At 38.5% G+C, this 27276-nt stretch overlaps 3 protein-coding genes across 5 annotated transcripts in view; 2 read left to right on the top strand and 1 right to left on the bottom strand.

Annotated features, from left to right (window-relative positions):
• The window catches only part of LOC113063237 (serine/threonine-protein kinase MRCK beta-like), a 492601-nt gene that overhangs the window by 409649 nt on the left and 55676 nt on the right, over positions 1-27276 (bottom strand). The window lies entirely within an intron of this gene.
• Positions 73-17445, top strand: LOC113063238 (SUN domain-containing ossification factor-like). 2 transcript variants are annotated; one of them, XM_026233485.1, is made up of 16 exons: positions 73-143; positions 1615-1722; positions 2055-2160; positions 3436-3456; positions 3755-3810; positions 5497-5588; positions 5811-5876; positions 6319-6402; positions 7619-7709; positions 8981-10213; positions 10292-10379; positions 10510-10614; positions 10718-10866; positions 11664-11755; positions 13137-13192; positions 14885-17445. In XM_026233485.1, exons 1-16 carry the CDS (start codon positions 94-96, stop codon positions 15365-15367), a joined length of 2880 nt encoding a protein of 959 aa, XP_026089270.1. In that variant the 5' UTR covers positions 73-93; the 3' UTR covers positions 15368-17445. The 2 variants fall into 2 exon arrangements, with proteins under 2 accessions (XP_026089270.1, XP_026089271.1); XM_026233486.1 differs by lacking the exon at positions 3436-3456 and having other exon boundaries at positions 14885-15367.
• Positions 19391-25278, top strand: LOC113063250 (secernin-2-like). 2 transcript variants are annotated; one of them, XM_026233503.1, is made up of 8 exons: positions 19391-19506; positions 20283-20445; positions 20601-20782; positions 20870-21069; positions 21454-21669; positions 23008-23173; positions 23249-23417; positions 24619-24771. In XM_026233503.1, the coding sequence occupies exons 2-8, from the start codon at positions 20284-20286 to the stop codon at positions 24769-24771; spliced, it is 1248 nt and encodes a 415-aa protein (XP_026089288.1). In that variant the 5' UTR covers positions 19391-19506; position 20283. The 2 variants fall into 2 exon arrangements, with proteins under 2 accessions (XP_026089288.1, XP_026089287.1); XM_026233502.1 differs by lacking the exon at positions 19391-19506 and adding an exon at positions 24877-25278 and having other exon boundaries at positions 20284-20445; positions 24619-24781.

Raw genomic sequence — 27276 nt, 5'->3', positions numbered from 1 at the left:
GATATTGTTCCTGCATCTGGAATGTTACTGATTAGTTTGAGATCAGCAATTGTTTTGATGTGTGTGTGTTTTCAGAGCACGTCTGCCATCCTGATGGAGAACATGGATCTGTACATGCTGAACCCCTGCAGTACCAAGATCTGGTGAGTCACTGCAGATAACGAAAGAAGCCGACTGCAGCAGTTGCCCAACAGACAATGAAATGCATTTTTCACTGTCTATTTTCCTGTTTGTGTAAATGATAGTTGACACGAAGTACTATTAGCATGTTGAGATGTCCTGTTGTGTGAGATGCTAAATCTATTTTAAACAGCATTAATTGTGTTTTATTCATGATCGTGATTTGTGCTTCTCTCAATTAAGCATAATTGTCTGTGATAAGGGCACACTGGTTGTTTACCCCATGTTTTATTTTTTTTGGCACTTACACAACCTCCGTGCTAAAATACTAAATGTTTTTTTTATTGTTTTCCTAGAGAAAAACAACAACAATTTGGAATTCTTTTAATTGAACTCTTTTAGCTCTTTTTGGAGAAGCTTCTTAAGGTTTTACCAGTTTTCATAATGTAAAGTGTGCGTTTTATATGATAAAAATAACAAAACGGGAAACTAGATGAAGTTAGGCTATGCTTACACTTGGCATTAACATGCAACCTGTATCTGGATGTTGTCCACATACACATTGTAAAGACAAGTGTAAACGTACTTCTGACTGTAATGTTATCCTCAACCCAAAAAAACGCAAACCAGTCATCGAGTCTGCCTTCACAGGTCAATGTCACGCAAAACCCTGCCCCCTCTCTCCCCCGAACTGTCAGACTCGTAAGGATTCAGAACAACAGAACCTGAATTCACACATATCTGAATTATCACGCACCTGCAGTTGTTGAGGCTGTTTACACTGGATGCGATTAAAAACTACCATTGCAAATCATTTGATCTTTGTGTCAGTATGTCATGAAAAGAACAAGACAGCAGTTTACTGTCAGATTTGTTGCTCGCGTCTGGTGTAGACACGTTAAGTCTTATTTAAATATTGTGCAGGAAAGCGAGATCAGATCGTTTATCCAGAGTCACTTTGTTGCCAAGTGTTGCCACTTAAATTGCTTTGCAACAGTTTGTATTGTGAAAAGCACTATACAAATAAACTTGAACTGAAAGTGTAAATGAGCTGTGTCCTGATTTACTGATCGGATCTGCTTGATCAGATCACGGTGATCGCATGTTAATGCAAAGTGTAAACACAGCCTGAGGTAAACCTTGTGTATGAGATTGTCTTGATTTGTGCTTATGTGAAAGTGCAAACATTCTGATGAAAATGTAAACAAAGTTTCTCAGATAAGAACAGTCGTGATTTTTGAGAAAATAATCTTAACTATTATAGTGTACACTGTAAGACCATCTAAAATGAACTAGTTTAGGCAAAAGAAGTGGTTTCAAAACCTTAAAAGGAATGAGTCATAGCATCTAAAATATAAATAAAAAAAACAAAAAAAATCTAAAAGTATCCCAAGCATTTATTCAAATAAATCAAATGATTAGTTTTTGTGTCAGCATGTTAATTTATTATTAATTAATTTCCCCTGTGTTTCCTCTATTCATCTCCAAATACAGGTTTGTTATTGAGCTCTGTGAGCCAATCCAGGTGAAGCAGCTGGATATTGCAAACTTTGAGTTGTTCTCCTCTACACCAAAAGATTTCCTTGTGTCTATAAGTGACAGGTAACATCACTCACATAGACGTACATAGTATTCCCACTCCTGATCAGGCACAATGCGAGATGCTGACTGATTTCCAATGCAGATGTGAGGTTTTTGTACCAGAGCACATTTCACTGTTTGCAGTGAAATCGAATTTATTCAAAATCCCCCCTCACATTAATCAATGAATATGTCGCGGTTGGTTTTGATTGTTTAATTCCACATTTCATGTTTGGTATGAACAGACAAATTGAATGTTGCTGAAATCGTAACACTTCGTGCCTGGTTGGGAGACTGTGTTATAGAAACACCAACTTAACCTTTTTGTTTAAAAAATTGTTTCTCAAATTCAGGTATCCGACCAATAAGTGGATCAAGCTGGGCACCTTTCACGCCCGTGATGAACGCACAGTACAGAGCTTCCCTCTGGATGAGCAACTCTATGCCAAATATGTCAAGGTAAAAGGGGTGCCAGTCGCTTCAGTTTGCTAAAATTAATTGTTCTTCCAAAACTACCTGATTTCATAAAAAGCAATTGGTGGAGACCACCTCTTCAAGGTCTCTGTACGCTTGTTTGGTCTGCTTTTAGTGCGCACCTGAGTGCGATTACTGCATTCACACTTGCTCAGATGAACCGCACAAAGAGGAGCAACAAACAAAATATGTTTCAACTGAACTAAAAGAGGCAGGTGTGAAAGCACCCTGTAAGAGGCAGAGAAAGGGGGGGGGGGCAGTTAAGACATTTGAGGAAAGCCCTTCCCTTCCCTCAGGCTCAGTCTCTTGACTGTATTGTTCGCTTCAGATCTCTGTGTAATGTACGATGCTGCATACACACCTTCATAACCTTATATAGATTTGCATATAAGGTTGGTGTGTCTATATATGTCAGTGTATTAGTTTACTCCTGAATTAAAATTTCCTCATAATTTCCTCACCCCCTTGTCATCCAAGATGTTCATGTCTTTCTTTCTTCAAAAGAAAGTTTTTTGAGGAAAACATTCCAGGATTTTTCTCCATATAATGGATTTCATTGGGGATCAATGGGTTGAAGGTGTGGCTTCAAAAAGCTCTACACGATCCACACTTATACAGCTGCTAAGGTGTTTTTTTACCAAAAGGCAAAATAAACTTGCATTTTGGGTGAAACCAGTACAGTTCTGTGTGTGTGTGTGTGTGTGTGTTATAAAATGGTGGTACCCAAACTAATCAATCGAAACGAATCAAAACTACACTCATCCCTATGTTTAAGCCTTTCAACTCCAGGATTCATAACTGATCCTCTTTCTTGGTTTTGTGCCTTGTGTGTTACATTTGATCTGAATTTTTCTCTTTATTCATTCGGATTCATGAGTTCTCAGATGATTACATAATTATCTGTAACAAATGTCAGGAGGTACCATTGGTCTAATGGAGGATTCCCACAATGCTTTGTCATTATTGAGCTGCCCTGTTCTGTCTTGCTCTGCTTGACTCCTGTGAAGTTGATTATTTCAGTGTTTTTGCTTGTTTATTTGTTGTCCCCTGCTATATTTCTCTTTCCGTACTCCTAATTACAGCCTTGCCCTCAGCTAGCTCTCTCCTGCATTGGTACAGCTGCTCAAGTCACCAAAGCTGAGCGAACGAGAACAGTCCAAAATGCTTGACTTGCTACAGCATGAATCAGATCTTTTATACTGATCTTTCTCTCTGTTTTTCTTTGTTTGCGCTTTCTCCTGTCTTCTCCTCCTGCATCAGATGTTCATCAAATATATGAAGGTTAGCGCTCCTCTCTCTTAGATCTCATCAGTGCTGCTTTGGGTGTCCAGCTCACAAACTGTAATACAGTGACACTTTCTTCATAAACAAATACAGATCTTTTCTCACACTCACAAGTGAAACATAATGCTTTGCTAATACTTCAGCACTTCATTCTGATGTTTAGTTTCAAATTGTTGGGACTGGACATTGTTATATTTTGTAAAAGTTAAAATGAACGTTGGTTTTGTTGTAAAACCCATGTTTGGGGTGTGACTGTATTTTTACAGGTTTATTTTTTCATTTTCTCTTTTGGTAGGTTGAGCTGCTTTCCCACTTTGGCTCTGAACACTTCTGTCCTCTCAGCCTGATCAGGTGTGTTTAATCAATGTTTCTTGAATGCACATTTCCAGTACTGTATATAACACCTATATAACATGACCGAAAGCTTCTTTACACAAGGCCCCTAGCTTGATTTCATTGCTTTTGAAGTGTGTTAGAAACCATTTATAGTGCAGTGTAAGTGTGTTTTGCATACTCAATATGACCACAAGGAGCGCTATAATGTGTCGACATTCATACAGCTCACGAGCTGATGAACACTGTGTGTGTGTGTGTGTAATAGCACAGGTATTTAAAGGATATGTTAATAATCATTTGAGGTTTCCTCCGTATGTACAAGTTCACTACCGTTCCAAGGTATGGGGTCAGTAAGTTTTATTTCGACTTTTTGAAAGAAGTCTCTTATAGTCACTGTTAGCTCTTATACGCTATAGATTTATTTGATCAAAAATATGATAAAAACAGTAATATAATGAAATTATTGGAATTAAAAAAATATAGATTTGAATAGATTTAAAAGTGTAATTAATTATGAATTTTCAGCAGTCATTACTCTAGTCTTCAGTGTCACATGATCCTTAATAAATCATTATAAAATGATGATTTGGTGCTCAAGAAACAGTTTATATATATATATATATATTATCAATGTTGAAAAATTTTGCTGCCTAATAGTTTTGTTTAAACCTTATACATCATAAATATATTTTTTATGTCTTTGAATAAAATTATTAGTTTCTTTCTACAAAGTTGTAATGGCTCCAGACATTTGAATGGAATTGTATAGGCGTAAAGTATGTTTTTGGACTAATTCATGCTGTGAAGGGAATTTTTTGTTATGTGTCATGATATGAAGTATTTTTCCTTTAGTTTTTAGAGAAAAAATATTTAAAAGCCACACAAAAATGGTTATACAAAGTGTGTGTGTGTGTGTGTGTGTGTTTATATCCTGTACTCGCATTGCCCTTTACATTTCATTGACCGTGAGAAAGGACACATGGCTTTATAAAAGTTTCAAAAGGCAAAGTTCTCGAATCTCTATCCTGCCCCGGGCTCCTCTCAGGCCCGTTTGCATTGGCAGGAGATTCAGTCTTGGTTGGAGGCCCATGAAGGGGCTGGTCTGGCTACACTCTATGAGAGACATATTGTCCCACTGTGAGGAAATTACTGTATATACTGTGAGGCAAGCTATACACTACGGCCAGATAGAGATGAAAAAAAATGAAAATTCATTCCACACTTGTATTAAATATTTTCTAAGCTTTTCAGTTCTGACCTTAACAGATCCAAATGTGGAAATCACAAGAAGCTACTTTCTGATCATTCTAATATTTAAAAAGTCACATGATACAAATTGTATTAAAGTGCATCATGTGGCAGCCTTTGTGAGTGTGTGGAAATCTACAGCGTAAGATTTATTCCAAATTCCTACTTCCCTCTGATCTTTTTCTTCCTCTGCAGTTAGTCCTCTTTACGTCGCCCTTGAGGATCAAACTGGGGCTATAAAACATGTTTTTAAAGACCCCTGCTAACCTGGGCAAAGGGCAAAGTGATTATAGTTGTTTTGTAGAGGGCAGAGAGAAGTTATCTTGTAGATCACAGTGGACTCTCTTCCCAAGCAGATTTTGAATCCTTATCCACTTTCTGCACGTTTCCTAACTCTTATATTGGCATGTATCTAATCTTTGTGATGCTCATGTGTATCTTTGTGTGTGTCAGGGTGTTTGGCACCAGTATGGTGGAGGAGTATGATGAGATCGCTGACTCTCAGTACACCTCAGAGAGAGCCGAGTATTTGGATGAAGACTATGGTGAGACCATCCCTCGAAATGATCGCTCACAGAAAGTTTCAAACGTATTGCAGTATAGTGTTCATTTGTACGTCAGATTTTGCAATACTTTATGGCAGAATTTAGTTATTTAATTTAGACAGAAGACTGTATTTATTTGTGAGGTTTGTTCTCTGTTTGCCAGTTTCTCTGTGTGTGCATTGGCTAATGCTGTTGTCTTAATTCCAGAAGTCTCTTTTACAGATTACCCGCCCGGCTACCTGCCATCAGAGGACAAGACTTCGAAGAATCTGCTGGGGTCTGCCACAAGTATGTCCTGTTCCTCCATATTCTGCTTGTGCTTTTCATCTGCAGGTTGATCTAGCTAAACTATGAACAGAAGTGCTTAACAACAATGGCACTTTTTAATTAAGATGAAACCAGTTAGTTGAACATTGCACAGATTTACTTTGCACATGACAATCCCAGTTGGTTATTTTCCAGTTGGTATATGGCAATCTTTTGTAAAAAATGTACTAAGTGTAGGATTCAAGGAAGTGATGTGCCTCAGTTTCATGTTTTTTCTACGATGCAGTAAGCACACAGGCAGATTGACTTCAGTAATGCAAAAGTTCATCACTTTTGGCCAGTGATCGAGGTATTTCAAGAGCATTGTATTTGCTTGGCCTGTGTGTTGGCACGGTGTGACTTTTACCCCAGTTCCAATGTAAAGTTTTTATTATTTTCCTCTGGATTGTTTTTTTTTTTTTAGACGCCATCTTGAACATGGTAAACAACATCGCAGCAAATGTGCTAGGAGGGAAACCAGAGCTAGAGGACGGAGTGGAAATGGAAGGTATGGCCCTGATCTCTGCCTTGTTTTTGGATGTTAAAATCACCCTGTCCTGAGTCTGTACCAAGAAATGACTCCACTTATTTGCTCCTCTTTGCTTGGCAGCTGATTGTGACTAGTGAGGGCTGTCAACATGCCAACAGTGCTGGAGCTGTGAGGCCTAGCAGTGAAAGCACGTCTTTGATGGGTTCTGTAGCTGCGCTTGCCAGCATCAGACTCTCCCAGGGTGTGTGTGTGTGTGTGTGTGTGTGTGCGTGCGTGTGTGTGTGCGCACAGGCCCAGAGAGAGAGCTGCTACAAAATACTGTTCAAACACGCATGTGGCTTTCCTAAAAGCAGAAGTGAAGTTTAAAAACACCCTGCTTCTCTGTATCATGACCATAAACAGTCTGACTAGGAGGTTAAAAGAGAAAAGACTGTTTAACAAGATATTTTCACTGTGGCCCTTGAGAGATTGCAGGCAAGTGGATGGCTGAAAGTTAATAAGTTTGTAAAAGGAAAGCACACTATTGGCATATTTTTACTTTACTGTTAGATTGTGGTTGACTGATATGAGTCCTTGTTTAATGGCCAATACCAATACTGTATCTAGATCAAAAGTGTGCTCAATAGCTGATATAATACCAGCATACTACAGATTACGGATGCCAAATAACACACAATTTAATCACTTGATGAAATTTCTAGCAATAAAATGAAAGGACCCATTCTTTCCCACGGTGAGTGAACATACTGGCAGTTTTAGTCTTTTCAGACTAACATCCTCCTGGACATTTTTTGGCGGCTCAGAAGTCACTTTCTGGCCGGTTATCATTTTTTATTATGATAGCTTTTTAAAGGTTGTTTGACCACAGCTTCTACAGTCAGTTGAAGAAATGCACCGTTTGTAATCCTAACAGCGCCTTGACACATTTTCTAGATAATGTCATAAGAATTGACTCGGTGTGTGACAAGAATTCAGAAAATAACCTTTGTGGCAAAATGACTGCTATTCCAAAGCTGTTTTTTTTAGATGTCCTTGTTCTGGGTAAATTTAAACCATGCCTAGCATTACGTCATTTTCAAGCTGTCAGAGATCATCACCTGTGTTTAATCTAGGGTGCTTTTCTCTGAATAATAGCGCTCTTTGTGTTCAGGGAGGGCAGTTTGGAAACCAATATTCATATTCTCCTTTTCCTTTTCTCATTGTCAAAATTTGTTCTTTCTCTCATTTCACTCAGGAAACGTTTCCACTGGGACAGAAAACGTCACACAGGCGTCAGCAGAAACCTCACTCACGCCAGAACCCACCCCTACTGAACAGCCCTCTACGTGAGTCTCATTCACACACACACACACACACACACACCCTGCTCATCTAGCATATTAAAACCCCAGTTGTTTGCTCAATACTGAGCCCCGAGCTAGTCAGCGTATTCCAGCGCAGACTGGTTTGAACCGTTTGCTCACATACTAAAGCCACCACTGAATCCTTTTTCTAATACAGTACGAGCTTCTCAAACTTTAATGAACTGTAGCTGCTGCATAACAAGGCTCAGAGTCAGACTCAATCTGCTGAATTATGCAGAGTGCATTTAATCATGATAAAAATTTAGCAAACAATACTGTACTCTTGTTGGTAGCTAAAATTATCATCAAATTAGCCAAAAATATTTTGTTTATTTACTTGATTTTACTGAACCTTGCACCTTTTCAAAAACACACACAAAAAAATAAACAACACATTAAATCACATTGTTTATGAGAGAAATAGCTTTGATTTGTGTGAAAATGGTTTGAGTGAAAAATTTTTAGTGAGTCGGTTGGTCTGCTTTATAAAATTGGTTTAAACGATCAATTCTCAAATCTGACTAATTTGGTTCTCAAGATCTGTCCACAGCAGCTAACAGCTCACTTAAATGATTATTATTAATATATTAGTAGTATTTTTTTTTAATTAACTATAGTACTTCTATTATCAGTGAATGTTTATATACAGTGAATATTTTTATACACATCTATAGTATTTATTAATATTTTGAATTAGCTTTTATCATTTGAGTTTCAGTAATTTTATTTGCTTTATCATTTTTATTAGTTTTTATTTTTTTATATTTCTGTATAGCTTTTATTTTTTAATTAGTTTTTGTAATTTTAGTACTTTATCAAACTAATTTTAGTTAGTTTTATATATATATATATATAACGTATTTTATTTTTTATTTTTTTATCTAGTATTTATACTTTTCAGCTTTAATAAAAAAAAAATTTAAAGTTGGGGTTAAATGTCTTTTGCATATTTTTTTCAAGCTTTACAGCTTTTGTCCACATTCATTGATATTCCTTGTCACGGTCATAGAATTTCTTCTTCTGAGCAAACCACAGAATTTTTTGTCTTTGGATGAACTGTTGCTTGAAGAAAATGAACATGTAAGGAATCGGGTTGTGTGGACTTTTGGGAATGACAGGCATTTCAATTCTGTAGTAATCTGCTCAGATTCTTTGTGCTTGTGCTCATAACTAAGAAACAAACATTGTGCATCCTTGGTTGAAAATGAAATGAGAGGTTTGTGCACTAACATTCTTTGTCTTCCTATCACCAGGCTGGATTTTCTTGAGCTGGATCCCACTCTAGTGAAAGAGGACTTAGAGGTTCCTGTTCCTGAGGCTCCTTCAGAACCTCCCCCTGAGGAAAACCGTATCGTCATCCTCATTGAGGAGGAAGAAGAGGCCACCCAGCCTACGGTGACCCTGCTGGAGGAGGAGCGCGAGGTGGAGAAGAGACTAGAGGAGATTTGGGAGAAGGAGAGCGCCACGTACTGCGGCCACCTCTCGACTTTGTCCTGTTTGGCGTCTTTGCACGAACACTTCTATTGCTACTGTTCGGCAGCTTTAGCACTACAGCGCCAGCGTAGAGACTGCCACCACAAAGCACAGCACACACACACCGAAACAGACTCTCAAACCACCCCTCAGCAGTCCCTCCCTGACACCACCCCAACCCAAGAGCCCCCGGCACCCTCTGAGAAACTTCCAGAAACAGAGCGGCCCTCAAAAGCACAAGCTGAGAGGATTTCCCCTACTGAAACAGTGGCTCCTCCCCCTCAGTCCTCCAGTGGGGAGACTGCGGTGAGCGAGCAGGAGCTCCCACCTGAGACTATCCTGTTAGAGCCCAGTCGTACCTCCACCCTTCCCCCACACAGCCTCTCAGACACCCCCACCCAAAACATCCCAGAGTCTCTACCCACAGGAGAGCCCATGGACCAGCGTCCGCAGTACCTGGTAGACATCCCAGAAACCCTTACTCCGGTCAGCAGCAGCCTCCTCTCTCCCAGTGCTGCCTCCTCTCCGCTCTCCTCCTCCACCACCACTGAACCCCACAGCCCAGAGACGGACCCTCCCAAACTGGAGCTCCCCGTCCCCACCAAAGATCCGACGGTTCAGCCGTTGCCCACCCACACTCGCCCCGCTGATATCCCACCTCCGACTGAACTCCCCGTCCCGCTCCCAGAGGCCTCGGATAACGGCAGGACCGCAGGGGTTGAAGATCCTCACCACAGTGCTGTGGCCACCCAACCAGAGCTTTCCGAAGCCCCTCTGTCTCAGCAAGAGGAGACTGTAGATGACATTCTGCTCCCACACCGCACCGCCGGAGAGTTTTACGCAGAGCAGCAGCATTCGGCGGAAATGGGCCACGGGAATGGAAACGGTAACGGGAATCATGTGCATGGATCCAACCAGAAGGAATCTGTGTTCATGAGATTGAATAACAGAATTAAAGCACTAGAAATGAACATGTCCCTCAGCAGCAGATACCTGGAGGAGCTCAGCCAGAGGTACAAATACACGCTACCAAACCTAAAATGGTCTTAGCGGGCCACATTGTTTGATTGATCCATTCTGCTGTTGCTCAGGTATCGTAAACAGATGGAGGAGATGCAACGGGCTTTCAACAAGACCATCATCAAACTGCAGAACACCTCCAGAATCGCAGAAGAGCAGGTTGTTATCAGTCACCCAAAACATTAGTCATTTGAGCTGGGCCTTTTTATAAACTGACAATGGCTTTTGTGACTACAGTGTTTTTTTACATAGATAACGTGGATAACTGTTTGTGTGTGTGTGTGTTTAGGACCAGAAACAGACAGAGTCTATACAGATGTTACAGAGCCAGCTGGAGAACGCCACCAAGCTCATGCTGAACCTGTCTGCCACTGTTGCTCAGCTACAGAGAGAGGTCTACAAACATACGTTTCTTACCTCATTCCTGACCCGTCTAATGCTTGGCCCACCCAGTAATGTATATCAATATTTAGAGCCTATTGTTTACTGTGTTGTAGGTGTCTGACAGACAGAGTTACCTGGTGCTGTCTCTGATCCTGTGTCTGACGCTGGGTCTGCTGCTCTGTATGCAGTGCTGCAGGAGCTCACCCACTCACAACACCAGCTCAAGCATTCCCATGAGCAACCACTACCCCAGCCCTAAGAGGTATAACACACAGCAAATGTGTCAGAGTGCAATGCAGTATTCAATACAGGAACACAATGCATGCTCAGGGTTGCAGCAAGGAGATCTCCAGAGGCCCTGCAGTCAGTTTTCTGTCATGTCAACTACTGTTATGACTGCACAACAGCATGAAAGATGAACTCAAAATACATGGGTTTAAGACTGATTTATGAGTCTTTTTAACGAGCAGAGCAACAGTTGCAGAGCAAGCTAGTTGAAGTTATGTAAACTGTTGACAGGTTTATAGCTGGCGCCATACATCCAGTTTAATAGTACAGAGGTTTGATGTTAACCCTTTGTGACAATAACATAACTGCATACAATACCATTCAAAAAATGGTACAAAATATTTTTATTTCAAATAATTATTGTTATTTTGAACTTTCTATTCCTCAATCAGGAATTATGTAAAAAAAAAGGTATCCACAAAAGTTCTACAGCACAACCTTTTTTCAACATTGTTAATAATAAAACGTTTTATCAGCAGTAAATCAGCATATTACAATGATATCTGAACCATCATGTGACACTGAATTTTCAGCATCATTACTCCAGTCTTCAGCTTTGCCACACAAGAATACATTTCTTTTTAAAATATATCCAAATAGAAAATTGTGTTGTATTAATATTTCACAATATTACTGTTTCACTTTTTGTTGGTTAGTGCGCAATATGTATGTATAGAAGAACCCTGCATTCTTGCAATGAATTGGCCAAACATTCACATCTATATTTGGTATAATATATTTGTGAATAATATATCTGTTTCTCATTCTCAGGTGTTTTTCCTCATACGATGATATGAGTCTGAAACGGAGAGTGTCTTGCCCTCTCGTCCGTTCAAAGTCATTTCAGCTGCCCACATCAGAAGGTAAGAGTCAACTTCGACACAGAGGAGAGCTTTGACGCCAGAACTCTCTGTTGTTCTCTCTTTTTCTCTAACTCCTCCCCTTCTCTCGTGTAATTCACATCGTTTACTCTGCTTTGGTTCTCAACGTCCCGTGCCTTTTTCGGCCAGACTCAAATCCACCATATTCATTTCTCACAGCTTCCCACTTAACATGTGGCTTATGTTGTGTGCTCTCATATGGCTGCTGCTCTCAGAAGAATCACGCCTTTTGTATTAAATACTACACCGATCACTTTACGGCTTACACTGGTTTAGAGTCCAGCTGTCACTAGTTCCAAAGTGTCTGGCGATAATTCAGTATCAGTGTGACCTATACTTGGAGCACAGTGTCGTTCGTAATTGAATGTCAACACAGTCTTGCCTCGTGTGGCACCACCAGAGTCCGCTGATCAGATATGTCCCTTTAAGTAAAAAAAGTTTACTTTTACAAGCCAAGAACTCAATTAAAAGTGTTAATTTAGTGCAGTTTTTTAATAAAACAAAGTTAGCAAAGTTAGACTATAAGTGGCATTTATTTAGAACCAAGAACCAAGAGAAAACATTACCGTCTCCAGCCACGAGAGGGCGCTCTGTGTTCAGTGTAGACTACAGGAGCAGTGAGCAGCATAGAGCGCCCTCTCGTGGCTGGAGACTGTAATGTTTTCTCTTGGTTCATTTCTCTTGGTTCATGTCAAATTAATTTTGATAAATAAGTCGCACCTGACTATAAGTCGCAGGACCAGCCAAACTATGAAAGAAAAGTGCGACTCATAGTCCAGAAAATATGGTAATATGAAAAACTTTGCTAGGTAAACTGAATCGTCTTCACTATTTTAAACGCCAGATCCGTCCTGTTCTTCTTGTTCCATTTATTTCCTGCCATTTTTTTCCTCTCACGTTTTGCTACAGCATTGTGTGGGTGTGTGTGTGTGTGTGTGTGTGTGTGTGTGAGCTCATCAGTGGTTTGTGTTCATAAGGCAGAGCTTGGATATTTTTAGCACATGATGCTTTTGGCTGGCACATGTTGAGCATTTGCAAGTAGTAACAGTGGGAAAAAATGTGGCACATTTAATGGATTGCAGTGTTGCATTGACAGATAAGCAAATCAAAACTTCCAAATGACATCACTGTGCAAACAATTGATGCTGCAGCCATGGTTACCACATGCAGACACTGTTGGTGATGAAACGAGAGAAAAATAGGACATGTCAGAGCGGATTACAACCGAACAGAAGTTTCAACAGCAGGAAAATACTTGGAAGAGGCTGTTTATAACTTGTGCTACTACTTGCAAGTGCTGTCATGCTTGTGTTATTGTTTGCCATACCATTCCGTTAACCTGCCCCCTCTCTCCCCTCTTTAGTAGGTCCTGATGACTTGTACATTGTAGAACCTCTAAGGTTTTCTCCAGGGAAAAAGGTATGGCGTTGGTTTCGGCCGCTGTGTGTTCATGACAGTAGTGGGACTGAAGCAGTGTTTCACAACCTCTCACTGCCCGTTTAGCAGCTCTTCTCTCAGTTTTCTCCACTTTTCTAGTTCGATTACGAATCTGTCAAAAGCATATTAATACCATAACAGTTTTATTAGAACAGCTTTAGTCAATGTGAAGAGCAGTGAGTGTTTTGGAACGCAGCTCTTTCTAGTTAAGTCTGTCTGAAGTTAACCGTTTCTCTGCTGACCGAGGATTCAATCTGATTGTTCTCAAAGCCACACTAAAAACAAAAAAGGAAACTATTATATTAATGTCATTATTATTTAGATAAACCTCAATTTTATTGTGTTTCTTTAAATTCCAGTCAGTAATTGCTCTGATTAAATTGTCATGAAGCTGAAGTACAAAACATAGTCACAGTTCGTTTCTAGCTGAATGCGTGTTAATGATGAAAAGTAAGTCATTTAGTAACCAATCCGATTTAATAAGTTATTAAACTGATTCAAACCCATAATGCAGGAGTTTAATCTGATTTGTGTCTTTGTGACCGATTCATTAAACCGAGCCGCTTTGTAAGAGTGGTTCCCAGCGCTGCTTGGTTTTAGTCAAGGTTTAACTAGTTCCCCAAACATAACCGTGAGCTCTGGTTGTGGTTGGTCTGGCAGATCTAAGAGTTAAGGCCTGTTCAGACCATTACTGATCTTCAACTAACAAAAGATTTGGTTTGATGCAATTTGTCTGTTCATACCAATGCAAAAAACAGAAGATGGTTGAATTAAACTGTAAATTGACTCTCTGATATTAAGTAATGCTCACAGAAAAGCAGAAGTTTCCTGGTACACAACTTTCTGTTAAAATGTCAAGTAGTATTGACACATTTTCAAACAGCCATTCAGATTTTCATATTCACTGTGGTGTTAATAATACTAGAGTACAGAGACAACACTGCTTTCAGATTCGTCCTCTGCTCTTTAATAGTCAGTGTTATATTAACATCGCTGATATACTATTAGAGTTTTTGTTCATATTTTGAAGTTTTAGTTTTTTTCACTCATTTATTTTAATTACTTAATTTAAATTTAATTTTGAACAATTTTATTAGTTTAAAAAAATGTCTGTAAAGCATTTGTTTATTTATTAGTTTTAATTAATCAGACTTATTTTAGTATGTAGTACGTACACTTAATTTATTTCAGTTACTTTAAAAAAATTAGCTTTTTTTAGTTAATTTTTATTTAGTTTTAGTTAACCGTGACAACGTTGTTCACTGTCGCTTGGCCAAATAATCTCTGGGCATGTGACCAATACAGTGAGATAAGAAAGAGATTAGAACACCTTGCAATAAAAATAAATACAAAATAATGCATTGCAATAACTGCATGCAAATTTTCATGTGAGTATGAACAGACACATTAACAGATGTTCATTCAAATAAAGATGTTTATTGCTCTGAACATTTGTGTTGGTGTGAACAGGCCTCAATTTCTCCAAAAATACCATCACGTGATTGAATTGTTTTACTATTCTTTTTTTTTTAGTGTCTAATGAAGTGTTTGCGTCTAGATATTATTTTTGACTCACTCAGCACAAAGACGGTTACAGTGGCTTTAGATGTTTCAATACCTCTCTGAATGCATCATTTAGGATTTAAATCATCTCTGCCTGTTTGTGTCTTTCAGAAGAAACGCTGCAAGACAAAAGGAGGGGAGCGAGTGGAGACGCTCCAGGCCTCCGTCCCCTCAGCGACGGTTGTTAATGTCGGTGAATCATCATCTTTTCAATTCCTGCCATCACCGTGCAACGGCTGTGTGTCCACCTGCTCGTCCAGGGACTGTGTGTCCGAGGGCAGCTCCGAGAGCTCTGCTTCTACACTGTCTGAGGAGTCCTTCAGCTGCGCCCCCTCCATGAACGGACACGACCCAAACCTGTGCAACGGCGAGCCCCCGGCGCTTTTCCCTCCAGCCAAGAGCAAGACGGAGAAGAGGTCGCTGAAACGACGCAAGTCTAGGAACGCTGAGCAGCAGGAGGCCCTGCGTGTGGGGGAGATACTGCACGCATCACTTCCTGTGACGGTCATGCCCACGCTGGAGGAACTCATGAAGGGGAAGGCGGATCTGGCCGTGGCCACTTTCGGAAGGACAGCTGTTACAGGACGAGTTTGAGTTCTTATGCCACCATCTTTCCTTTTCTTGTTCCATCTCACCACCGTTTTGAGATTTTATTGTGAGCGCTGATCCTGACGCCGCCTTCACTACATCCTGGTTCTCTGAACTATGTGCCTTTTTTTTATCCAATCAGGATCGTTTTTTTTTGTTATTCCCTTTAATTTGTTTTTATTCTTCTGGGAAGGTTCTGACTGCTAAACATTCACAAGTATGAATGAGACTTGATTTGATGTTCTCTGAACATACATACGGCTCGTGCAAATGTGACTCTGCGTCACCGTGACCAGGAGTTTAGACGGGGAACGTGTGGACAGTCCGATTTCAATTCCGGCAAACACATTCAACGGGTTTCTTTACACTAACATGACCCTCTTTCACTGTCCCTTTAATGCTCTCGCTCTCTCGTTTCCTTCCTCGGTGGAAGTATAAATCGTGTACATGTGAGTGTGTGTCATTGTTTGTGGTTGGTTTGTGGGACCAGTGATGTCACATAGCACAGGGCTTCAATCCAGTGAACAGAGCTGAATGATGAACAGATCCAGTTCATGTTGATTCTGTCTTTATTTCCTCTCTTAGGGGGTAAATTAAAGCCTTTTAATTAGACCAACGAGTCGTGGCTATTCATACATGAACATGTACAGATTGTGACGCACACAACAGTGTCTCATGTTCAATCTCCAGCTTTTTCAAGCATGTTTACAGCTCATTTTCTTCGTGTTCAGTGTAGCCGTCATAAAAAAAGACGCATGCAGATATTCACTTTTTACATTTTTATTCACTTTATATATACACAGGGACGTTGTAGGGGACATTCTGTTATGTTAGTGGTAATTATTTATGTATTTATTTATTTAAATGTGACCCTGGCTCTATGAGATTGTGGTCATGTGACATGAGATACGGTAGCCCCTCCCTCCTCCATGTTTGAGATTTATTACAGATACACACGAATGGTACAGACAGCGTCTTTCTGTTCTCTAAAGTCTGCGCACCCTACCTTTTTTTTTTTTGAGATAGCTGGATTCTGATTTTGACATTTTTATATTGGATGTTTGATTTATTTTATTATTTTGCCTTCAAATCAGATTTCAATATCAAATGAGGCATCAGATAAACCCGTGATCATGGTGATGTTGTGAATCTGATTGGCTCAGCTTCTGTTTGACCCTTCTGGCTTGTCCTCGGCTGGATCTGTTCGGATGAGCTTTGAGTTACTGGATTCGGGGGGAAATCGTAAAAATGGCCGAGCTCTCGTTGTTGTGCAAATATTATGCATGAGTCCAGCAAAGCAACCGTGTGGTTTGTCCTACCGGTCACGTACGTGTAAAGTTTATCTGTGTGTGTGTGTGTCCAGCATCTTCTCTAGTCACACACTCCGTGTCCCTATTAACACACTTATGTATTTGTGTGTTTGCTGCTTTCTTAGTTCTTTTTAATGCACCTAATAGACCATTTGGCATCCCAGCTGTGCGGGGTCTTGTGTGTTGTGTAAGATTGTAAGTGTTTTTTTCATGCAGATGATCCCATCATTGACCTTTTATCAAACTCTGGGCTTTAGAGAATGTGAATCAACAACACTATTTCAATAAAAGGGAAAGATTGGGATGGCGTGCGATGGACCATCTCTGTGTGATTTCCATGATATATGTTCCACTTTAAAACGTTTTCTCCTTTTTGAATGGAAATTGATATATGCTTGGGGAATTTGTTTATGTCTGGATGTTTTTTTTGTTTTTTTTCATGCAGTGTGTGTGTGTTGAATATAATTTCCGGTACCCCAGTGAGTAGAGACCGGAGATGTTTGGAGAACTCCACACATGCCTTTGTTTTTCTACACCACACCTTGTACAAGTGCTTTTCGCCACAGGCTTCCTTTAGAACGGCGCCCTCTAGTGTCTAATGCTTGATTTATTTAAACGTCCGCTAGGTGGCGCCCAGATGAAATCTCATAACCTGTGAGGACGAACTGCACAGTATTTGATTTTCTTTTCTTCTTTTTTTTTTTCAGTTGTAACTACAGCATTGTAGTGCCATTAGAAACTGTGAATTTATAAATAAACATTTCGTTGTCTTTATTCAGTGTGTTTTGTTGTATTACTGTTAATCCGTCACACTAAAGTACGGACATTAAAACACTAATGAAAGCATCTATACCATTATAGACGTAACATTGTGGTACTGTGACACTCCTTGTGTAAGAAATGTGGTTTTCTGATTGTGAAGTCATATATAAGTCATTATAAAGTCTTAAGTTGCAGCACAGATTTTTATCCAAATTTTCTTAGAAGTATCTAAAACTGAAAGCAGGCAGTTTAGCATGCTTGTGTGGATTACACTATAAATTACATGAGTTTTTGTATTTGAATGCATTTTAAAACAAAAACATAGTAATACAAGGTTAAATGACTCCTAAAAATCTGTCAATTCTCTAAGCAGTCATTGCCTCCTATGTGCAATTACACAATAATTGAATGACTTGTCCAAATGTAGCTTATATAAGTGGTAGGTTCATTCATAAAGTAAAAATGTATAAAGAATAAAATAAATATAAATTGGAGTGTGAAAAAATATTACTGTCATTATGTGAACAAAATGCAATAATTTTATCCATATATATATATGTACGTACACCCACATAATCCACAGAGCTGCCATGCAAAGGCAAAGTGCAGTAACTAGCAAATACTGAAACTGAGAAAACTGCCTTTAAAGTTTTTACATCAGCCAGTCAAACATGTTGTGGGTAGATTAGTGGCAATGAATTAATTTAAAGCCTTTTTAAAGATGAATTTCTTTTTAAATAAAAACCATGAACATTGATGTGACCTTTGACCACTTAAATGCAGATACTGCAATCTGCCTTTGGATGTCCTTACACAACTTAAAACACTATTGCAAAAGCAAAGAGCAGTATCTACAAACTAAATCAGATAACAAACTAGTTCATCCAGCTTTCTTTTTGTGTTTCTTACTAAATGTTGATTGTTTTTAATAACTTTAATTCTAGGTGTTTGCATGTTGTGAATGTTAAAATTACTCCGTAGTAAGCTTCAAGATCATCTTATCGCAATGCTCCTTTCACCACAAAGAGTTTTGCTCATTTTATTTAAAAAGTAATTAATTACAGACCGATTAGTTAAAATTCACACAATTTAAACTTTTCCTAACAATATAACTAGGGATGTCATAAAGGAAAACAAGGGACATTTGTGATTCTTTATAGGAAAATAAGGGACAGAATAAGGTATGCTCAAATATTTGTACTGTATCAAGTCCATGTCTGCAGTTAAGTATATAAAAGGTATGTACAATTTTCTCAGAAAAAAAAATAATAATAAAAAAATAATATATAATATATTAATTTGTTTGCTTTACATATTTATGTGAAATTATTCTAAAGGAAATTTTAATGTCATACAAAAAATGTCACACATATTACACTCAAACCACTGGCCTGTGAAATAGTGAAAGAAGTCATCCCTCAGGTAGATTGCATGTTTTATTGCCTAGCTGGATGTTGTGCTCATGATATTCACATTGTTTGCATTCACCCTGATCTGCCAAAATCAAAATGTGGACGGTGAAGGAAATTGAAGACAGGGCGAGTCCCGCTCACTGTGAACCAGGAACAACCAGGCTGCAGAGGATTCTGCTTGGTCATAAAGTCTTCCTCGATTGTGTTAACAAATGAAACGGTGATTTGGGCAAAATTAATGATTGCCTATCTGTTAAGAATTTGTTATTTTCATGGTCTGGTAGTCATATGGCATATGACTGCAAATAGGAGACAGATTGCGTTCTGTACAGAATCTCTGATGGCAGCAGACTGAAGAAACTGTGTGATGAGTGGATGGGATCACCTGCAATGCAGATGGGAATATATATATATATATATAGTGTTTTCTTCAAATACTATGTCAAAACACTTTGTTGTTACAATATTTCTGGTTAATATACAAATGACATCGGTTCAGCGTAGTCCTCGGACTTTTATTTTGAAGTGTCTGAAGGGTTGATCGTTCTCTGTTTACAGATCATGTGCAGGTGACTTTTATTTTGAAGTGTGTGCCGCAGCAGGTTGATAAGTCTGAGCCCTGCCTCTCACTGGCTCGCTGACCGATCTGGAGCTTATTAAGGTAATAATAACTTCCTCAAATAAATTCGAACCTGTGCTAAACCGTTAGAGTAGCACTAATAAAAGCCAAATGAGGCATGCACGTGGATGTCACGCGGTAATTTTGATGCATGGGTTTTTATTGTACATCTATATTGATGATCCGTTATCAGACACAGGCCATCAACAGACTATGAGCTAATAAAATAATATCTTCTGAAACACTGCATCCAGCTCTTAGCACTGTTTTTAAAGCAGCTTTGATAGTGCTGTGTGCATGTGAAGAGTGTGTGTTATGGAGGTCAGGAGATAAGCGCGAGACACTACAGTAATCCTCATCACTCCTGTCAGTGTGACACGCTCATCCGTGCTTCCCCACAGACAAATTACAGTAGGATTTCTAGCACTTTAAATATTAAGCGAGTTGTGTTTTGACGCCCAAAACAAACAACATATTTTCCGAGTTTTTAAATGCGCAACATTCACAATTGTTTTTAACGCTTAAAATAAATTCTGTCTGTGCTCCTGCAACGGTTTGTTCTGTTTTGTGTTGAAAAAAATTAAATGTAATTGATATTTGGAATATTTCAATGCACTATTTGGAGTATTTCCAAATTAAAATTAATAGAATATTTGAATTGGACCTTTAAATAATGTGTTCCAAGTGATTTCTTTTTGTAACTTTAATATTTTATCAGTCCTTTTTCCATACTGCTAATCTTTCCATTGCTCATGGGTATGTTATTGTCATTTGAGCGTGATCCACAGCATTGATCCTCATCTATTGATTTGGTATAGGATGGCTGAACCGCCTCGGTCATGTGACTGTTTTGTATCTCTGCCCCCGGGTTCAAAAGAGAATTATGTGATATTTGGTAAGAACTCTGACCGGCCGAGAGATGAGGTGCAGGAGGTGGTGTTTTACCCTGCATCCTCACACGCTCCCGGATCTACAGTAGAGGTGAACCGACCTTTTCATTACATTTCATCAAATTCATAATACAATACCTACTTTCTGTTTAAAATTCATATCTTCTCCCCTTTTTTCACTTATATGGTTGTCGAACAAAAATCTGAGTTGTGGCCAAACCATAGATGCTTTGCTTTTCCTTGTAGTGCACATACATTTCCATTCCTCAAGCGGAGCACACTCATGCGGTGGTGCTGAGCAGACCCGCTTGGCTCTGGGGGGCCGAGATGGGGGCTAATGAACGAGGGGTGTGTATTGGGAATGAGGCCGTCTGGACCAAGGAGCCTGTGGATCCAGAAGAAGCTCTGCTGGGAATGGACCTGGTTCGGTGAGCTCAAATCACGCAGACGTCTTTATCTTCCTGTTTTCGAGTCTTAGTATTGAGCAGCTGATGTGTGTGTGTGTGTGTGTCGAGGCTGGGTCTGGAGCGCGGGGACAGCGCGTGGGCCGCTCTGAATGTGATCACAGGTCTCCTGGAGCAGCACGGTCAGGGCGGAGCCTGCAGGGAGACCCCCGAACCCTTCAGTTACCACAACACCTTCTTACTAGTGGACCGACAGGAAGCCTGGGTCCTAGAGACTGCTGGGAAACTGTGGGCTGCACAGAAAGTCACCGGTGAGGAAAGATGATTCATGGGCAGCGGTGAATGCAGAAGTTAATTTTTTTTTTATATACGGGTCCTGTCTCTCAGGATCTGTCGGAAAAGATCCAAAATCAAAGAATATATCAGCTTAAATAATATTATATATGATAAACATGTTTATATATAGAGAGGGATAACAAATGTGTTAGTTAATTTAGAATATACATAATAATTATAACATTCTTAATAGAAAGTAGTAATAATTTAAATAATTGTACTAATATATTTGATTACTAATGTTATTTTGAAAATCATTAATTCCGGTGTGTTGCCTTAACTGTTTTATATATATATATATATATATATATATATAAATCCATCTCTATAAATGAACCTGAGGTTATTTATTTTGTCAGAGGGAGTGAAGAACATCTCTAACCAGCTGACGATCGGCTCCGAGATCTCGGCGGAGCATCCGGCGCTGCGTGCTGTGGCTCAGGCTCAGGGCTGGTGGAGCGGAGACGGGGACTTCAGCTTCTCTGCCGTCTTCAGCCCTGAAAACCCCCCCGCCAGGATGGAGATGGCCAAGCGGCGGTACATGGGCGGCACTGCCCTGCTCCAGCAGCACAACGGTACGTCTGCGTTTCCCTGCCATCAGAACCGAGGAGTGGGTTGTGTTTACAGCAAGGAACTTGAATGTTAAAGTCAGGTTTCGGAAAATGTGTATTTGAAGGGTTTTGGTTACAAGAAGATGCAGATGAGTGTTACCCTTACTCTTGCTATCCAGAGTAGTTTAGTTATTTTTGAAGAGTGTATCCTTAAAAATGTTTAATACTGCCATCTACTGTTTAGAAACAGCATTTACATTTATATTTATTTTATTTGTTAAAACAAATTATTAGTAAAAGCATGGACGGCTAAATTTGTGACTTTATTATGATATGATTATAATATTTTGTCTTTTTGGTTTCTAATAATTTACTATAATAATAATAATACTGTGTACTTTATTGAATGTGGTTTATGTAATTATGCTTATAAAGAATCATGTGACTTAAATTGCTATGCCACTAGTACTATTTGAGATAAAATAGCATTTGTTTTGTTTTATCAATAGCTCCAAATACACTACTTGATTGTGTGATTATTTGTGTGAACTATTAATACATTGATTGTTATGATATTATTATAAGTAGTAGTACATTAATTTATAACTTATTTAATGTTGTATTGTTATTAAAATTAACAGAATAGTTTGTTATTTTAATTTTAAGGTATATAATGCGTGCCTTTTTCGTGTTATTTTTTATTAAATACATAATTGCACAATTACAGATGTTCCTCTGACCTGCTGGTTTTACAGGTTCATTTGTCTTCATCTAATCTACACAACTGTTTAAAAGTTTGGGGTCAGGAAGATAAAAAAACTTTTTATTCATCAAGGGTGGATTAAATTGATACATTTAAACATTAAATGAATGTAAACTGTTAAAAAAAAATCAAATAAATTCAGCTCTTTTTAAACTTTGAATACATTAATGAATCCTGAAAGAAAACGTATAATGATTTCCACGAAAATATTAAGCAGCTCAACAACTGTTTTCAACATTTTTAATGATTCTTGTGCAGCATATTAGAATGATTGGAAAGATCACGTGACACTGAAGACTAATCAGCGTTGTCGTCACAGGAGTAAATGACATTTTAACATATATTAAAATAGAAAACATAATTAAAATAGAAAACATGCTGTATTTTGTAATACAGCATTTTATCTTCTCATTCTATAATATTATTTTACTGTGGTCAAATAAATGCAGTCTTGATAAGCATAAAATACTTAAAAACATAAAATCTTGCTGACCCCAAACTTTGAAACGGTAATCTGTGCCATGTGCCTTATAACAAAGCCACTCCTGCCACACGTGTTTTCCTCCTCTCCTCTCCTGACCTGACTTGGCTCTGCACAGGCTCGGTGACGGCCGAGGTGATGATGAGCATCCTGAGGGACAAGGCCAGCGGGATCTGTATGGATTCGGAGGGCTTCTGTACTACAGGCAGCATGGTGTCCATCCTCCCGCTCAACCCAGACGTGCCCTGCGTTCACTTCTTCACCGCCACACCCGACCCCTCCAGGTGCGACCCTGAAAGATCCGCTCACGCCTTGCATTGTCCGGGTCAACTCTTCACACTTTGACTCTTCTCTTGTAGGTCTGTATTCAAGCCTTTTATCTTCTCTGAACACGTGAGGCCCGTCAGCATGGTGATGTCTCCTCAGTACGGCCCAGACGATCCAGTCAGGACACAGCCTCGATTCCAGCAGCAGGTGGACCGCAAGCACCAGCTGTACAGAGCCCACCAGACGGCACTGACCAGTCCTGTGAGTCTGACAAAATACTGACTGACTGACTTATTTAGAACCAAGAACCAAGAGAAAACATTACCATCTCCAGCCACGAGAGGGCGCTCTGTGTCTTCAGTGTAGACTACAGGAGCAGTGAGCAGCATAGAGCGCCCTCTCGCGGCTGGAGACGGTAATGTTTTCTCCTGGTTCATTTCTCTTGGTTCATGTCAAATTAATTTTGATTAATAAGTCGCACCTGACTATAAGTCGCAGGACCAGCCAAACTATGAAAAAGATTGTGACTTATAGTCCGGAAAATACGGTATGTATAATTCTAAACCTGTCCACCTTCAAGTCATGATTCATATGTCCTTTTGATTTGAAGTCGTCCGTTTTATGAGTAAACATAAGAATAATTTTTTGTATTGTAGCAATTTTTGAAGATGAAATATACATATTTTTTTAATATAAATGTTATATTCAAAATATAAAAAAATTTCAGACTATTACTTCATATGTCAGGCTTTAGAGGTTTAAATTTTGGGTTAAATTTAATACAAGTTATGCTCAGTCCGCAGCATTTGTGGCATAATGTTATTTACCACAAAAAAATCCCCTAGTTTTCTTAAATGAATAAATAAATACAATAATGTTTAAATGGGGTACTTAAAATGGAAGCGAATTGAAGCCTATTTTAAAAGGTTTATAAAAGCAGAAATATGTGCCTAAGCTTACAGTTTTATAAAATATTGTGTGGATTCCAAATGAAATAACCTTAAAAGAGTTTTAGGGTTTTACATTAACATTACATTTACTTTTAGTCTTTTATCAGACACTTTTATCCAAAGCGACTTACAAATGAGGACAGTGGAAGCAATAAAAAAAAAAAAAAAAAAAAATTTTATTAGTAATGGCAGGTTGTTGTCATGGCATTGGATATAACTGGATTTAAAACAGAATTTTTTTTTAGAGTTTTTTCACACTAAAATCATATTAACGTCGATTACGAATTGTGTCTATACTATTAAAACAGTCTTATTTCTGGATTGGCTTCATTCTTTCAGTGTAAATGCATCACTATAACTCATATTTTTGCTAAAAAGGGGGAACAATGGAAATAATTTCTGTAATAACCAAAAATGCCACAATTGCCCTCACTGAGCTTTAATTACACTGAATCTGCAATATTCTCACATAGCCCTGTGTGTGTGTGTGTTTGTGTGTGTGTGTGCGCCAGGATGCTGGGGTCTCTCTACAGGAGACTATGAGATACCTGGAGTCTCAATGTCTTGAGGAGATCGAGGCCATGCTGAGGGGGGAGATACAGGGCCAGGAGCTCGGGGATCTGTTCTTCGACTGTGTGGACACCGAGATCAAATTCTACCAGTGAGACAGAGCAGGTAAACCGAAACATGCCAGTGTACTGTATCTCTCACACATCTGACCTGTGACGTCCTCTGTCTGATGTTGCCTGTAACTTGTGGCTGTTTTGCAGTTGTTATTGTGAATGTCACTAGTGCTTGCTGATCTGCCTGGAGAGAGAGAGAGAGAGAGAGAGAGAGTCCAGAGCGCACAGGTTCCTGTCTGCTCGAATCCTGCTCTCCTAGTCCCCCTGATGCCATGCCAATCTAATCGTGATGTCCATGCCACACTAACTGTAACTTGAAAAATAAAAACACACTAGATATTCATCCGAGTGCATCACCATAATCATGTGTAATTGTCATATACGCATCACATTAACCAGTTTGTGATAGATTATGGTGTGTATGTGCTGTGTGTAGATGTGTGAGAGAAGAGATGTTAGTGAAAACACTTCTCATTCCTGTAAGAGACAGGCTCAGCCACCAGACTGACCGTCTGAGGAGAAACAGAATAAAAGATCAATGCTTCAGAATGTCTGGCGTCTTCATTATTAATGAAACACGGGTGGTTCGTGTCGCCTCGGGGATGTTTGACGTGGAGGACAGCTTAGATGTCCAGGTTCATAGGATTGACCAAAAAGATGTTTCCGAAGAGGACGTGTAAATATAAAATAAATACACTGCTGTTCAAAAGTTTGGGATCAGTAAGATGTGGAAAGTTTTTTTTTTTTCTCTCTCTTCTGATTATGGCTGCATTTATTTGATCCGAAATACAGAAAAAAAATTATATTGTGAAATATTATTAGAATTTAAAATAATTGTTTTCTATTTTAATATATTTAAAAATATAATTTATTTCTGTGATTGAAAGATGAATTTTCAGCAGCTTTACTCCAGTCTTCTATGTCAAATGGTCCTTCAGAAATCATTTTAATATGCTGATTTAATATACATTTTCGGAAACAGTTTTGCTGCTTCATATTTTTTGGAACATGTAATATTTTTTTTTGCAGGATACTTTAATAAAAAGTTTAAAAGAACAGTAGTATATATATATATATATATATATATATATATATGTATGTATATATTCAAAATATCATTTTTTTGTAAAAGTATACACTACCGTTCCAAATTTTGGGTCAGGGTAGGCAAATTTTTTTTATTTTATAGTTAAGAAATAAATGCTTTTATTCCACAAGGATGTGTTAAATTGATTAATGTAAAAAAAGTGATACTTACATCATTAGAAAATATTTCAATTTGTTATATTAAAGGGGTCATATGATGCTTTTTTAAAGAACATTATTTTGTGTATTTGGCTTAACAGAATATGTTGACACTTTAATGTGTAAAAAACAATTTTTTTTTTCTCAAATTCTGTACATTATTGTAGGTCCTCTAAGCCCCGCCTCTCTTTCTACAAAGTCCCTCCTACAGACAAGCGCAGTCTGCTCTGATTGGTCAACTGAATGACTGTCCGAACACCACCAAGTACTCGTAGGAAATGTAACGCCTCTTTACATAATCACGAGCTTCATCTTTCAAAATAAATGTTAAGACAGTTAATAATGTCCTTTGTTTTACCATCAGTTCAGGCCTGAAAGGGGAACAGAGTCACGTGACAGACGCAGTGATGAAGCTCATAATATGTGTTTACAGTGTTTGAATATTAAATGAGAATCCTTAGATTAATTAGATTAATAAATCCCACACTGTCTAATTGATTCAATAATTTTTTTTTAAACGATTGACAGTCCTAGTAAAAACACTCCACACTTGAAAGTCTTTAGTGACTTAATCGGCGGATGTCAGCTTAGGGCATGACTGTGTTCAGCTTTTGGCTGTTGTTAGAAAGACACCCAACCCTTCCAATGTAGAGTAACAAATAATAACAAAGTCAATTAAAATGATGATAACAAATAATAAAACTATTTAATAATATAAAATAATCTAAAGTACAAAAAATTAATAATTGAATATAGAAAAAATATCATTAAAATAACTTAAATTCTAGTAATGACAAATACTAATAAAACTATAATAATATTAAATAATTATAAAAATAATAATAAGCATATGAAGAATAAACAGCAAAATCGTTCACTGCCAATGGAAGCAATAATAATATAACATAATTAAACAAAAAATAACTAGTAGTGATTAAAAACTATATGATAATGTAAATATATCATAACAAAATAAAATGGATGATGAAAATAATAATAATAACAATTATGGTAAAGAGAGAAAAAAAAAACTTTTGGTAATGCTTTGCTCAGTGGGTGATGGTTGGGGTCCAGTTCAGCTTCTAGTAGGATTGCTGTCGCGTGTTTGGGAGGGGTTGTGCTGAATTTGGTGGAGCTAGAAGGAGGCAAACACCTCCTGTACTGTGGTGCATGAGAAACATCAACTATGATAATATATTTGCAAATCGCTGGAGACTCAGGGACAAGATATGGAATGGACCCGTTAAATCTTTGATGAAGGACCCTTTACAGGCAGTCTGAGGGTGATCAGACAATGAGCGC

This window comes from Carassius auratus, chromosome 45, assembly GCF_003368295.1.
Source record: "Carassius auratus strain Wakin chromosome 45, ASM336829v1, whole genome shotgun sequence".
Taxonomy (NCBI): domain Eukaryota; kingdom Metazoa; phylum Chordata; class Actinopteri; order Cypriniformes; family Cyprinidae; genus Carassius; species Carassius auratus.
The sequence above is the reverse complement of the archived record's forward strand: the minus strand, read 5'-3'. Positions and strand labels throughout refer to the sequence as shown.